The 15,074-nt window shown below is 41.7% G+C and overlaps 1 protein-coding gene across 3 annotated transcripts in view; it reads right to left on the reverse strand.

The window, feature by feature from the left end:
* Window positions 1-15,074, reverse strand: part of TBC1D4 (TBC1 domain family member 4) — a 187,249-nt gene that overhangs the window by 60,736 nt on the left and 111,439 nt on the right. For all 3 annotated transcript variants that reach the window (XM_059377878.1, XM_059377877.1, XM_059377879.1), the window contains exons 2-4: window positions 9,428-10,015; window positions 7,901-7,990; window positions 3,058-3,162 (exon numbers count right to left, since the gene is read on the reverse strand). In XM_059377878.1, the coding sequence (XP_059233861.1) occupies window positions 3,058-3,162; window positions 7,901-7,990; window positions 9,428-10,015 (783 nt within the window). The remainder of the gene's footprint in view (window positions 1-3,057; window positions 3,163-7,900; window positions 7,991-9,427; window positions 10,016-15,074) is intronic.

Consider the following 15,074-nt stretch of genomic DNA (forward strand, 5'->3'; position numbering starts at 1 on the left):
CAGGACCCATGCAAACACTACGCTGTTCATCACTTCACAGCAATTGTCACAAAGATGGAAAAGAAAATGCTGGTGTATATTCTTTTTGCACAGAGAAGATAAGTCAGCATGTGTGGTTTTCCAATACTTTGTCTTATACAACTGCCAAGCCACATCAGTCATATACCCCTTAGACCTATAATAATTAATTAACTGTTTTGCTCTGTTCCCTATGTCAGCTGCTTGGACCATCCCCTTTTATACAGGAACTCTCATTTAATTTTTCTTCTAGATTGCACTTCTGACGCCCGCTCTTCAGTTAAGATGCTTACTGATAAAACAAGAATCTACAAGTTTTAAAATATTCTAGGGAAGGCCTGCTGTCCTTCAATAACAGTGCCAAAAGGGCAAGTCTGATGGAGCCTGTGTGTGAGAGGAAGACATTCTCAGCCAGGCTGGTCTGTTGCCTTAGTCAGTGGAAAATACAGCATGTTCCCAGACCTTCCACTCTGACTCCCTGTTTCAAAAACTCATTCTACATGTATGAGGAAGAAAAAAAATCCTAAAACCACAAACAAAATAAAAGCTATAAATGAGGTTGCGAATAAGAAGGTTTTAATGTAGTTTTCCTCTTAATGCAGGCTACACAGTAATGAGATTCACAGGTACCTAGACAGCACTTGCCTGAAGTTAAGAGTAACGCACTCCCTCACTCAAAATACACTTACCAGGCACCTGCTACTCTAGAAACACTCTTGACCTTGTGGGATTCACAGTCTAGTGAACTAGAAAGCTATGTAAACAAGTAAGAGCGGGGATTAATAGGAACTGTTAAAGACCTAGGTACAATATCTGGCCAGAGCAGTGATAACAGAGTAACTAAAAAAAAGTCAATTTCTACCCAAAAAAAAAAAAAAAATCCAAAAATACTTCACTAGGATGTGTACAAATCCAAGGTAGAAAAGAAGAAGGGGATTCAAGTCACAGGAAAGCAAGAATGTGAAAAATAGGTGATGAAAACAGAGCATTATCTCCTTATTCCACAGCAGGGCAGACCCTGAGACCCACATGGCCACTTTCTCTGCCTGATGATCTAAACGCAGGAGCCCCAGCTCTGGTCTCTCTGACACAGTGGCCTCCTGGCTCTGTGCAACCAAGAGTGATCTCAGAGTTTCGACCCCAGCCCCTCCCTTCAATCCCTGATCCCTTGCGAACCTCACATGAACCACTGGAGGCTCCGGTAGCGTACGAAAGGAAAGCTACACCACAGCGATCGCCACACCAGCCTCACTGTCCGGCCTAGGGACCAGCTGAGGAGATGGGATAGCCTGTGTGAGGACAGGGTCCTGAAAGGGAGAGGCATCCCGGGGGGATGCCACACAATCTAGATTTGTCTCTTAACAAGAAGGCATAAAATGGTTCCTGGAAATTTTGTGAGAAAAAAAAGCTAGAGCAGGACGTGGGAAGTGGACAGATGACAGATTAAGCTAGTGGCAGGGAGACTAGTGAGGACACTAGCATGGGAGTCTAAGTCGGGAAGATGAATGCCCAGAATCAGGTAGAGAGGGAAAGGAAGAGAAATGGATAGGGAAACTTTGTCTTTGTGTTAACAGGCTCTGGTGAACACATGGATATGGAAGGTGAAGGAGAATGTGTTACAATATCTACACTGGGAAGCTGGGAAAATGGAGATGCCGAGATAAAACACGGAATACAGGATAAGTTTCAGAAAGGGATACAGAACGTGGAAGAATCAACCTTATCGTGGACAGTGGATGAAGGAAGGAGGGAGTGAGGCGTGAGCGGCCAGCGGGACAGCAGATTCTCCTCACCTTCCTTTCTAACTACGTCTCACTTGGTTGGCACTTTCTAGTGCTGGGTCACTGGTTCTCTCGGGCTCTCTCCCCCTGCCTGTGCTCACTGTTCTATGACTTCAGCTGTCATTTACATAATAGCAACTCTCAAATTTCTATCTCGAATCCTGAATTGAAACTACGATACCAAGAACACCTGGATCTCAACATGTGGACTTTTCCTAGGTACGGCTAATTATCTAGCGTGAGAATGAAAGACAAATGGAATTCTCTGGAAGAAACTGTTAGTGACGGGAGTGCTATATTCCCCAGAGAAAACAAGGTGAGACCCAGAGGGCCATAATCAGAAAGTGCCTTTGAATCAATTGACTCCCATTTCGTCATTATTCCTACACTTCCGTATTCCTTCCACGGGGTGAATATGGAAAGCCAAAATCGAGCAGAAATGATGGCACCAAAGAAATGAGAAGAATGCTGCCTGGCTTGTTGACTATGTCTAAGTGGTGTGTGTTTTCCCAGGAGAAATGTTTGTAGGAGGATTATATGCCCGAGGAAATATTTTTCTTCAAAGTATGCTCACGGACCTAAGGGTTGATATTAAAATGGTTAGGAGAGATAATACAAGTGGAAGAAGAAGTAAAAAATTTTAGGGAAGATTATTAAAATACGTTTAGTCACTCACAGGTACTTCTAAGTTTGCCTTAAATATTTCTTCAATTTCAACTGCTGTCATAAAGGGGCAGGTAGAGGGGGTGAGGAGAGGATGCTGGAAAGAAGAACAGACTTTCAAACTCCAAAGAAAGAAAATGAAGGATAAAATAAGACCATTAAAAAATAATTTTTTTAAAAAAATGAGAACAATGGCTAATGAAATAAGGAAAGAAAACAAAATCCCTCTCCGGTCTGCTAATGAAAGAATTTCCTCCTCTAAGATCTTATAATAATTCAGAGAATAAGAGATCAGTGGGTCCTCCCTATCATCTTACATGAGCAATGGAAAAAATAACAGCTCTTCTCCTATTATTAGTCTTTTCCTACCTTTTAAAAATAGCCCTGATGACATGACTGAATTCCTTAAAGTCAAGAAAGTATCTAGGCTTAAAAATTACCAGGACAATTTGTTTTTCTTTTCTTACTGCTGCTTTAAAGAGCAGGAACCTGTTTCTGGATGCCCTCTTCTTTTTCCATGGGTAGCAGTTCTGTGAGGCTCGGTGTCAGGCGGAGGTATGGGCAGGCACGCGCAGGCGACAATCATGCCACTTACCAGAGACTCGCTGGCACACTGGAACACGTAACAGATATACTGGCCCAGCCCGGGCTCTGCTGACTCCCGACAGATGAAGCCAAAATGATCAACATGCTTTATACCCTGCAACGGGGAAGGAAGTACAGTGTTTACTGCAATAGGTCCTTCTAATCAGACTATGGAAATCGGCATCAGTCCTACAACACTTTCACGCTTCCATGAATTCCTCCTTCTCAGCCTGGTAACAGGGGGATATAATGTCATAGCAAACTTAGGCGCTGGTCTTTTGACACGTAAAATAAAGAAAAAGAGGAACTCAGATTGTTTGTGTCCTGCACACCGTGACTCTGGGCCGCAGGAAGAAAAATGTGATGGCATAATTCATTGTCTCTTGTAATAAAATGGCTACTGAGTGTTTGTAAGTAATGGGGCCCTCAATTTATCCATCCTGTTGGACTGAGCAGTCTGATGGGTTATCATAAAACCTGCTCTTGTCTATATGAAGCTCAGAATCAGAATCAGAAAAACTATCACTAATGATGCTCTAATTAAATGGAATGCAACCAACTCCTTAAAATGCGCATTCAACATACTAGAGTATCTGTCTTTACGGAGACATTTAAGGAGCCACAAACATTAGGAAACTAATATATTAAAGAAACGACAGCAGGGCGCCTGGGTGGCTCAGTTGGTTGAGCGACTGCCTTCGGCTCAGGTCATGGTCCCAGACTCCCAGGATCGAGTCCTCCATCGGGCTCCCAGCTCCTTGGGGAATCTGCCTCTCCCTGTGACCTTCTCCTCTCTCATGTTCTCGCTCACTCATTCTCTCTCAAATAAATAAATAAAATCTTTTAAAAAAATTTTTTTTAATTTTCTAAAAAAAAAAAAAGAAATAACAGCAGATGTCAATTATCCAAATTTACAAATCACCGTACTTCCGGAACGCCAACTAAAGAACTTCAGTTACACTTACTAAAAAATTCTGAATCATCTGTGAACTTCAGCCAGGCTGAATACATACATACCAATTAGTAGACGGCACCTTGTCATTTTAATAGAAAGCACGGTGCTTTAAAAAGCCAGGTAGACAAAAAAATTAAAATTGTCTTGGAATTACCTAAATCCCGGTGAAAAGACAATAGGCTTCGGAGTCAGACAGATTTGTGCTTCATTCTTAGGTCAACCCATTATAAGGTATGAGCCATCGTGCTAAGTAACGATTTCTGAGGCTTCATTCTCATTAGAAAATGGTAGTAATGGCAACTATCTCGGCAATTTTTCAAATTTACAACTAAGAATTTTCTATTATCGTTACTGGCACATAACTTCGATAAACAGTAACCACTATTCCTGTAATGTGCTCAGTCGAGCCAATGGATATGAATAAAGGAAATCAGTTCTGACCAAAAGTAAGAAGTCAGGAGGAACGAGGTTGCCATTCACGAGCTGAAAGTAAGCCTCATCTGGTACAAGTCCTTAGTGATGATAAAATCTCTTTTACTAGCTGAGTACTAAATGGGAAAAATTTGTAGGACCTCATTAGGTCAGGGAGTCCTCAAGCAGTGGCAAAGTTTCCAGGAAAGAAAAACCACTCCCTGATTCCTCACACTGCCAGGAACACAGTCCTGTAGATTTTGCATAAAGAAATGTTTATTGGCGTGCAAATGTTGGTGTGCAAATGTTTAAAAGCAGGCCTATTGCTGGATGTGGTCACACTGTATCAGTTCAAATCTGTGGGAAGAAGTAGTAAGAGCAGGCCAGTGAGCTGCAGAGGTTAACTTGACAATTACTCTGATCAAAGGCCTCAACACAAAGGTTTCATTCTTTTTCTGAACCAGAGGTTAGGATACAAAGCTTGTTTGTTTGTTTGTTTGTTTAGATTGTATTTATTTATTTATTTGACAGATGGAGATCACAAGTAGGCAGAGAGGCAGGCAGAGAGAGAGGGGGAAGCAGACTCCCCGCTGGGCAGAGAGCCCAATGTGGGGCTCGATCCCAGGACCCTGAGATCATGACCTGAGCCAAAGGCAGAGGCTTAACCCACTGAGCCACCCAGGTGCCCCTTGTTTGTTTTTTTGTATTTCAGGTTTATTTAGTTAACATATATGGTGAAATTGGTTTCAGGAGTAGAATTCAGTGATTCATCACTTACAAACAACACCCAGTGTTTTAAATTCCTCACAAGTGCCCTCCTGAAGCCCCATCCCCCATTTAGCCCATCCCTCCACCCATCCACCTTCCAGCAACCCTCAGTTTGTTCTCTATCATTAAGTGTCTCTTACGGGGGCGCCTGGGTGGCTCAGTGGGTTAAGCCTCTGCCTTCGGCTCAGGTCATAGTCTCAGGGTCCTGGGATCCAGCCCTGCATTGGGCTCTCTGCTCAGCAGGGAGCCTACTTCCCCCTCTCTCTCTGTCTGCCTGCCTCTCTGCCTACTTGTGATCTGTCTGTCAAATAAATAAATAAATAAAAATCTTTAAAAATAAATAAATAAATAAATAGGATTTATTTAAAAAAAAAAAAAGGAGTCTCTTATGGTTTTCTTCTCTGTCTCTTTTTTTTTTTTTTTCACCATTCCCCAATGTTCATCAGTTTTTTTCTTAAATTCCACATATGAGTGAAATCATACGCTATTTGTCTTTCTCGGGTTAACTTGTTTCACTTAGCCTAATATACTCTAGCTCTACCCATGTTATTGGAAATGGCAAGATTTCATTCTTTTTAATGGCTAATATTCCTGTGTGTGTGTGTCTGTGTGTGTGTGTGTGTGTACATGTGTGTGAATAGCACACCGTCTTTATTCATTCATCAGTTGATGGCATTTGGGTGCTTTCCATAGTTTGGCTATTGGAGATAATGCTGCTATAAACAATGGGATGCATGTGCCCTTCCAAATTAGTATTTTGTATCCGTTGGGTAAATACCTACTAGTGCAATTGCTGGGTCATAGGGTAGTTCTATTTTTAACTTTTTGAGGAACCTCCATAGTGTTTTCCACAGTGGCTGCACCAGTTTACATTCCCACCAGTAAGGAAAGAGGTTTCTCCTTTCTCTACATCCTCACTTTTAAAAAAGAGGGCAAAAAGCAAAAATCATGTTTGAATTGCCAGTTTTATATATTTGGCTTGGTTGGTTCTTTTCTTCTTTTTCCCCCACTACTTTGTTTTTTCCCCTTTGGATGTTCAATGAGCAAAGCTGTTTCCTCACTGGGAGGTTTGAGGAATGTGTGAATGTGTGGGTGAGGGGCACAGCTTCTTAGGATGACCCTTTGCAGCCTGGTGGGCAAGAACTACACTGGTTTGCACATCACTTTCTCTTCTGTACTTGGCACAAGGTCCCACACATAAAAATGTTCATTCAACATTTATTGAACACCTAAGTACTAAGCTCTATCTTAACATTTTATTCTGATGCCCTACGGGATGAATGCCCTACAGAAACACCACAAAATAAAGATGCCTGCCCTCACAAAGCTTATGATCTTGCGGGGACTCCCCAGCAAACAGGTAATTACAACAAGACTCAATAACTACTTTTTCAGTTCAAGTGAATATAATTTTTCTACCCAGCTTTTGGTCCCTTATATAGGAATTTAGAAAATTGTCATTTATCATTCCTATAATCAGATGCTGTGCCTCTCTTAGTTATTACAGTAGAAAGTTTTTATCTTCAGGACATAATTTTATGATACCATTAATAGAACAAATACAAAAATATCAGAAGGGAAAAGGCATTAGCTGAGGCTGAGGTGAACAATTACAAAAGGTACAAAAGTTCATCATTTCTGAAAGGCAGAACATCTGAATATTATACCTAGGGCAACACTAACTCTGAAATTTAAAAATAAACAGGCAGACTTCATTTTTTGACATCAAAATAAAGAGGACTTTAGCAAGATTTAGGTCCCTAAAGGTGCCTTTAAGTCACTCACAAGGAAAGAAGTTAATCCTTCTCTATTCCAGAGACTTCCATAGAGGCATCCTTGCATTCTTAACCTTCCCATATTTAGATTTAGATATTCTCTCTACTCCCAACAACTTAAAAAATCCTTCTATGCTTACAATACATTTAGGCGGCTCTAACTTTGGGATAGATATTCTAAATTACTACTGTGGTACTTAGAGGACACTGGTTTATGCCTACTATGACCTTGTAGACGTTGAGCTGTATCAATAATTTCAAAGCATTCAAATACACATTTTGTGAATTAAAAATAAACCAAAGAACAAAAATATACCAACATTTTCTTTTCAAATTTTAGCATTTACATTAAAAGAAGTGGAAAGTGCTAGTTCTCTTTTTACTACCAATTATGGCAAAAAGAGCAAACATGACTCAGTGATACCCACAAGTCCCACTGCCCAAGACTGAGGAACACTAACTGTGAGGTATTTTCAAAAAGAACTCACCACCACAAAAATTCCACCAGAGGAGAGAATGTGTTGAAGTGACGTTATGAGGAGAAAGGGTGATAAAAAGGAGGACCAGCTATTACGATACTGAGGGACCTGGACAGGATTTTGTTACACCAGCAGAGACACAAACAAAGCAGCACTCTTCTTTAAGACAAATCCACTCAAGGGGCGCCTGGTGGCTCAGTGGGTTGAAGCCTCTGCCTTCGGCTTGAGTCATGATCCCAGGGTCCTGGGATCGAGCCCTGCATCGGGCTCTCTGCTCCACGGGGAGCCTGCTTCCTCCCCTCTCTCTCTCTGCCTGCCTCTCTGCCTACTTGTGATTTCTCTCTCTCTCTATCAAGAGACAGAGAGATTAAAGATTTTAAATAAAACATTAAAGTTGTTTTGTGGTTAATTTAAAAATAAGATTAAGTTGGTTTCGTCAAACATATGACGTACTTTTATACGTACCTGAGAACAAGAAGAGATATCTTTAAAATTCTTTTCAAGCACGACTGATTTAGTGTCTGGGCTGATCAGGTTAATCTCAAACCGCCCAACCTTAAAATAAAAACATTCCAGTTAATTTCAACTCGCAAGGACCTAAGGTCTTACTTTATGATTATATATCCAACTAGTAATATAGATTCAATTGCTATACATGTTCTTCAACAACCAATGTGCTTCAACATCCAAACCAGCCAGTATTTCAACTCCAACTATCAGCAGCCTCAACACATTTCCTCCTTTTGTCTAAAAATCATGAAAATGAAGTTGATCTTAATTTATAAGATCTAAGAAACCATTCTGTTCATTCAACACGATCATCTTTTTAAAAACATGCTCCCTTTCTTCAAGATCTCTAAAAACACCAATTACTTAACCATCACTTATAATCATACTTTCTCCCAAATGGTCAACAAAAACATAATATTTGCAGTTGAGCACATTAAACTTTTTAAAAATCCACAGCCAGGGAAATTAACATCAATCACTGTGGCAAGCTAGGAAAATGAATACCTCTGAGAGCCTCAAAAAGAGAGGCAGCTCAGTCAGTGTATCACCCAAGAAAAGCCTATGGATACTTTCATTACATGCCTAGAGTTATCAAAAGCAAAACAGGACAAAACAAAAGAACCCACAGACTTCTGATAAGCAAGTATTACACACTGGGACTGTTTATCAAGGTACGCTGTGGAATTTCCTACTCAAGTCTCTTTACCATAGGATAAAAGGACGGTCCCTCTTTTTTTTTTCTTTCCCCCAAGAAAACTCAGACCTTACAAGCTGAGGACTTAAAGAACTTCTCCAAGGCACTGTTTTGACTTAAGTTCTTTAAGGTGGAACCTGACATTTTCTGTATCTTGTACAAACTCAAAAACTACTTTTTAAATTAAGATGCCTCTTTTAAACCTACAATACAGCTTGTACGCCATTATTTTGGCAACGGATCCTGTAAGTTGTCAGGCTCAGGGTGTTTCTTTAACTTTCTTCTTTTTGTGGAACAGCATCTGAAAATACACTCAGGAGTCTCTGGACTTTTCCTTCTCTAAAGAAAACTTTCTCTTTGTCCTCCATGCCTATCACACTTTCCCAGATTATTCACATCTTTAAATCCTCTGCAAGGCACAACATCTATTTAGACATCTAGACACAACACACATCTATTTAAGAATCAAACCAAGGCAAATGCTGGTGATAGGGTAATCTATTTAATCGCTTCTTTCTCCATATCTCCGCGCCCTGTTCCCCCACTTGCTAAAAATCCACACTCCGTGTCTGCCTCTGGGCCCTTCCCTGCTTTCCTTTGCTCTTCTCTCCATCTGCCTGCCCTGCTCGCCTTGGCCCGGGTTGGGGGCTGAGGGGGGGGGGGCGGGGAGGGTGCAGGACCCCTGCAGAGCTCGCGATGGGATGGGGAGGGGCGGGCGCCGGCTGCAACTAACTAGCAAATCCTGCGCGCATGGAAACCAGCCCCGCCAGCGCCCCGCCTGGCAGCACCTGGAACAGCATGGTCCTGTTCTTCTCCGAATCCGAGGGCTGCACGTGACTGGGCGCGCTGGCGTGTCTCCTTCGCGGCAGTGGTTTTTGGCTGTTCTCGTGAACTTTCTTTTGCAAGACTCCGGTGACGCTGCTGCACCGAGACCGGAACTCCTGCTGTTCATCAAAGCCAGAATCTTCCAAAATCCGCTCTGGGAAGCCAGCTCGAGAGCTGGGCAGGCCCGGCTGGCTGGCTGTGGCGGGTAAGGTTGGCAGGATGTCAGGGACGCCATCCCCTTCCTCGGCCAGGATGTCGGCGGCTGGGCAGGGGGCCGTGGCCTCGAAGACCCCCGGGTCATCCCCCGCGTCCGCACCGCGCTGCTCGCCCTGGATCTTCAGGCGCTGCTGCTCGTGCAGGCTGAACTTCTCGATGCAGTCGTCGATGAGGCTGGAAGGGGCCTTCTTGTGGGTCACCGTCACCTTCCCGCAGTACAGGACTTCGAACTTCTGCGAGTTGTAAAAGGCATCCTCGTTGTCTTTGCTGGCTTTGGCATCCTCTTTCATGGCAGCTTTCGATAACTGCCTTATACTGCTGATCACATCGGGAACCTGGGAAAATTGAAATTCTGCATTTCAGTTGAATGTTTAGACATAATTTAGAGATAAATATTTAGAGATAAACTTGCTGCTATCACACAGAATGCATTCTCATCCTAAATGATAACATACAGAAAGTAAGAGTCAACTCCATGTAGGATAAAGGATAAACTTAAGTTACACTGCCAGACATAAATGACTTAAAAGTTAAGATAGAAATTTAATGTATTATACTTCCCCATTTTAAATGCAATGGTTTCCCGAAAACAAAACTGTGGGCTAAATAGGCCACTGCCAACTTTTAATAAATCATAATACATCCTTTCAGTACTTTGAAGAGTTGTTATAAGGGGTCAGATGTCTTTTAAAAAAATTAAGATTAAAAAAAGTATATGCTAACACATATCAACCAGGACTGAAAAAAATAAATAAATGCAAAAGATAAATAAGAGTTATGATAAGTGTCAGCTGAAAGGAACCAAACTTTCAACAACAAGGATACAATAAACTTTCTGGATAAAGAGAATAAGATCCAGACACTCCTCATCTGCATTAGCCTTCAGAAAAAATGCAAATGATGGGGCGCCTGGGTGGCTCAGTGGGTTAAGCCGCTGCCTTCGGCGGCTCAGGTCATGATCTCAGGGTCCTGGGATCGAGCCCCGCATTGGGCTCTCTGCTCAGCGGGGAGCCTGTTTCCTCCTCTCTTTCTGCCTGCTTCTCTGCCTGCTTGTGATCTCTTTCTCTGTCAAATAAATAAATTAAATCTTTAAAAAGAAAAAGAAAAGAAAAAATGCAAATGAAAACCACAGTAAGATACCATTATACACCTGTTAGAATGGCTAACATCAAGAAGACAAAGGCCTGCTGGGATATGGAGCAACTGGAACTTCCATACATGGCATATGCAGAGATATGAAATGGCAAAACCACTTTAGAAAATCTTTTGGGAGTTTCTCAGGAGGTGAGCATAGACCTATCTCATAACCCAGCAATTCCACCCCTAGAGATTTGCTAACAGCCCTGAAAACATATGTCCGCACAAAAGCTAGTCCACAAATATTCCCAGAAGCCTGAGTCACAATACTCAAAACAACCAACACAAATATCCATCAACACGTGAATACTCACTAAACATCAGGGAAATGCAGATCAAAACCACAATGAGATGTATCATCTTACCAAATAGTTATCATCAAAAAAAGACCAGAAGTAAGTACTGGCAAAAATGTAGAGAAAAGGGAATCCCCATGTTGTGTCAGTGGGAACGCAAACTGTTGCACTTACTATGGGAAACAGTATGGCGTTAACTCAAACTATTAAAAACAGAACTATGATATGATCCAGCAATTCCACTTCTGGGTACATATCCAAAGGAAGCAAAATTACTATCCCAAAAAAGGTATCTGCTCCCTACTATTCACTGCAATATTGTTAACAATAGCCAAGACATGGAAACAACCTCAGTGTCCCTCCACAATGAACAGATAAAAAATATACAGATATACATAAGTGTACAATGCAATATTATTTAGTCATAAAAAAGGGAACCTGCTTTTTGCAACAACATGAATAGACCTCAAGAGCATCAAGCTAATTGAAATAAGTCAGAGAAAGGCCAATACTGCGTGACCTCAGTTATATGTGGAATTTTTAAAAACTGAACTTATAGATGGAGAAAAAAGATCGGTGGTTGCCGGGGGCAAAGGAGGTGAGGGGGCTTCTGGAAATTGTCAAAAGATACAAACTTCTAGTTATAAGTTAAGTTCTGGGACTTCATATACAGCATGGTGGCTTTAATTAATAATACTATATTGTTATTAGTTGCTAAGCAAATAGAATTAAATTAATTGAAAGTTGCTAAGCAAGTAGATCTTAAAAGCTCTCATCACAAGAAAAATACCTGTAACTATGTGAGGTGAGTGGTTCAACTGATTTTATCAATCATTTCCCAATATGTACATGTATCAAATCATTATATTGTACACCTTGACCTAATACAACCTTGAATGTCAATTCTATCTCAATAAAACTGAAGGAAAGAGCAGACAAACAAAATGTGGTACATTCATAGAAGAGAATACAAATAATCATTTCTCACTTGGCTTACTACATGAACCTTTTAACTAGTGTCCCTTGTCTCCTTCAATCTACTCTCAAAAGCCAGAAGGAGCCTTTTTAAACTGAATTAGAATCCTTCTTAAATGTCATGTTACTTACCTGTAAATCCTCCAAGCTGCCCATTTCGTTAAGAATAAAAGATCCTTACAATACCCTAAGGACCCATGCCATCTGCATTCGACATGTGTATATAAGCACCACGGCTCCATGTCTTCTATACGACCTCTAGTCAACTTTGATTTTCATCTTGTCATCCTAACTCCACTTCCTATGACTTTACTCCTAAACTCCCTCTCACTCTATTGCAGCCACACTGGCCTCCGAGCTATTCCTCGAGCATGCCCCCACTCTTCTCCCTCAAGGGCTCTGAGCTCCACGCTCCTCTCCCAGTTCACTGCATGGCTCACTCCCTCATCTCATTCAATCCATGTTCTAAGGCCACCTTGTAAGGCAGCAAGCACTCCCCACCCCAAAACACACACATAGCCAACATGCCCTGGGTTTTTTCCCTGCTTCATAACTCTCTACCAGCACTTACCTCTTTTAACATCTTGTATAATTTATTTGCCAGAAAGTAGGCCCTAGGAGGGCAGGGATTTCTGTCTTTTGTGTTTTATTTTGTTTTCATTTTTTAACTTGTATCCCAGAACCTAGAATGATTCCTGGTACAAAGTACATGCTTACGTTGGCCAAAAGAAAAAAAAAAAAAAAAAATGGGGGGTGGGGGCTAATCCTTATCTTTAGAAAACAGATTATATTCAGGGTTGTTTTACATTTAGGCATATATGGTATATCTTCAAATCTTCTAGCATCAATTCTGAAGTGGGAACTTCTTTCTCTTTCTCATAATTATTTGAGATATACTGCTGGAACACTCACAGTTCAAAATCATAAGAATTTCAGCTTGCTGGTTAAGTACTTCGTATGAAAGAATAAAGTCCAAATGCTGTAGTTTCAAGGACTACCCTGAACACCTGACCTGTCTCGGGAAAGAAGTCAGCTGTTTTTACTAACCCATGACGAGCAAACTTAGCCCTCTGTCACTTATTTATTTATTTAGCCTTAGTATCTGACAAGGGCCAAAGCTAAGGAGGGTGAGCTACATATGCAACCCTGCTAAAAGCAAAATGATTCTGGGGCTCTTGGGTGGCTCAGCTGGTTAAGCGTCTGCCTTCAGCTCTGGTTCTGATCCCAGGGTCCTGAGATCAAGCCCTATGTTTGGCTCTCTGTTCAGCAGGGAGTCCACTTCTCCCTCTCCCTGTGCCCACTGCAACACCTGCTTGTTCTTCTCTCTCTCTCTCTCTCTCTCTCTCTGTCAAATAAATAAACAAAATCCTTAAAAAAAAAAAAAAAAAAAGGCAAATGATTCTAGTGGCTGTTAGGCAAAACCCTAAGAGAAATGGATGCCTTCCCCTCACTAACCTTATTTCATGAAATACTTTTCCATCTAATTTTGCAACCCAAATGTTCCTAAGTTTCCAAAGTATCTCTGTAGACTGAAGAAGCATTATCTGTAGCATATTTTTTTGAACCTGCAGAATTTTGCTCTTGTTATAAATATGCAAACTATTATTAGAGTTATATTCTATCATCGAGACTACAAAGTTAATTCAACCTTCCGTGTGTCAGTCCCTCTCTATTCCACGTTTGTATACTTTACCTAGATTGAGAGCTCTCCTACATGAGGAACTGATTAGGCGCTGAATTTCTAGAGTCTTACTGACACCTCCTGTGACCACAGGCAAAGGCTTAATACCTCAGTGTAATTCAGTTAATGACCCAGTTTACATAAGCAAAGCTTATCATCTTGCCTCAGCTGGGCTGGTCATTTCATCTTCCAATAATCTGAGTTGTTAATTGCACCATGACACCCGCCCTCAGGTCACGACCATCAACAGCTTTCAGTGACCCGGGATGCAGAGGGGTTCCACCTGCAGAACTGCAACCTCCGGCTCTGTTTCTGAGTGTCATTACGGGGAAAGCACACATAAACCATTACACAGCCCCTGCCCCCACACCCAGAGCCCACATCAGGAGAGAGACACTGATAAAGTAAGGTCAGTAAAATATCCATAGTGGGGAAATGAGTTATAAGAGAAACGTGAGAACCTATGAGGCATTTCATTTGAGGGGCCAATCAGAAGAAACACAAGAAAAACAAAACTTGGGCCAGTACTTGCACATACATGTGATATTTTGGGAAAATGGCATTGTCCCCTAGTGTCAGTGTTAACTGACACATTTATATATACATTTCTATGTTTTTTGAATGAATTTGAGTCTTTGTATGTACTGCATCTTTCAACATCTCTTTTCTCTCCTTCTACTATTAGACTGTAAACTCTTTTTTTTTTTTTTTTTTAAGATTTTATCGGGGCACCTGGGTGGCTCAGTGGGTTGAGCCTCTGCCTTCGGCTCAGGTTGTGATCTCGGGGTCCTGGAACGGAGCCCTGCGTCAGGCTCTCTGCTCTGCAGGGAGCCTCCTTCCCCACCTCTCCTCTCCGTCTGCCTCTCTGCCTACTTGTGACCTCTGTCTGTCAAATAAATAAATAGACTTTATCTATTTATAGACTTTATCTATTTATTTATTTGACAGAGAAAGAGAGAGGGAGAGCACGAGAGAGCAAGCAGGGGGAGTGACAGGCAGAGGAAGAGGCAGATGCCCTGCTGTGAGCAAGGAGCCCGATGAGATGCAGGGCTTGATCCCAGGAACCCTGGAATATTGATGTGAGCCAAAGGCAGATGCTTACCGGACTGAGCCCCTCAGGAGCCCCCATACCACGAACTCTTAAGTGGAGGACTGACTGGTGGGGATTTTGTCCTTACTAGAGCTCTTCCGACCGCTGGGAAAGTATTCTGTTCTCAGAAGAAACTGAGTGACTACTGTCAGGAAACAGAAGTATAAATGGCACGTTTGATACAGGTTTAGAAAATTCCTGTTACTAACTTGAGA

The sequence above is a fragment of the Mustela nigripes genome, chromosome 15, assembly GCF_022355385.1.
Source record: "Mustela nigripes isolate SB6536 chromosome 15, MUSNIG.SB6536, whole genome shotgun sequence".
NCBI lineage: Eukaryota > Metazoa > Chordata > Mammalia > Carnivora > Mustelidae > Mustela > Mustela nigripes.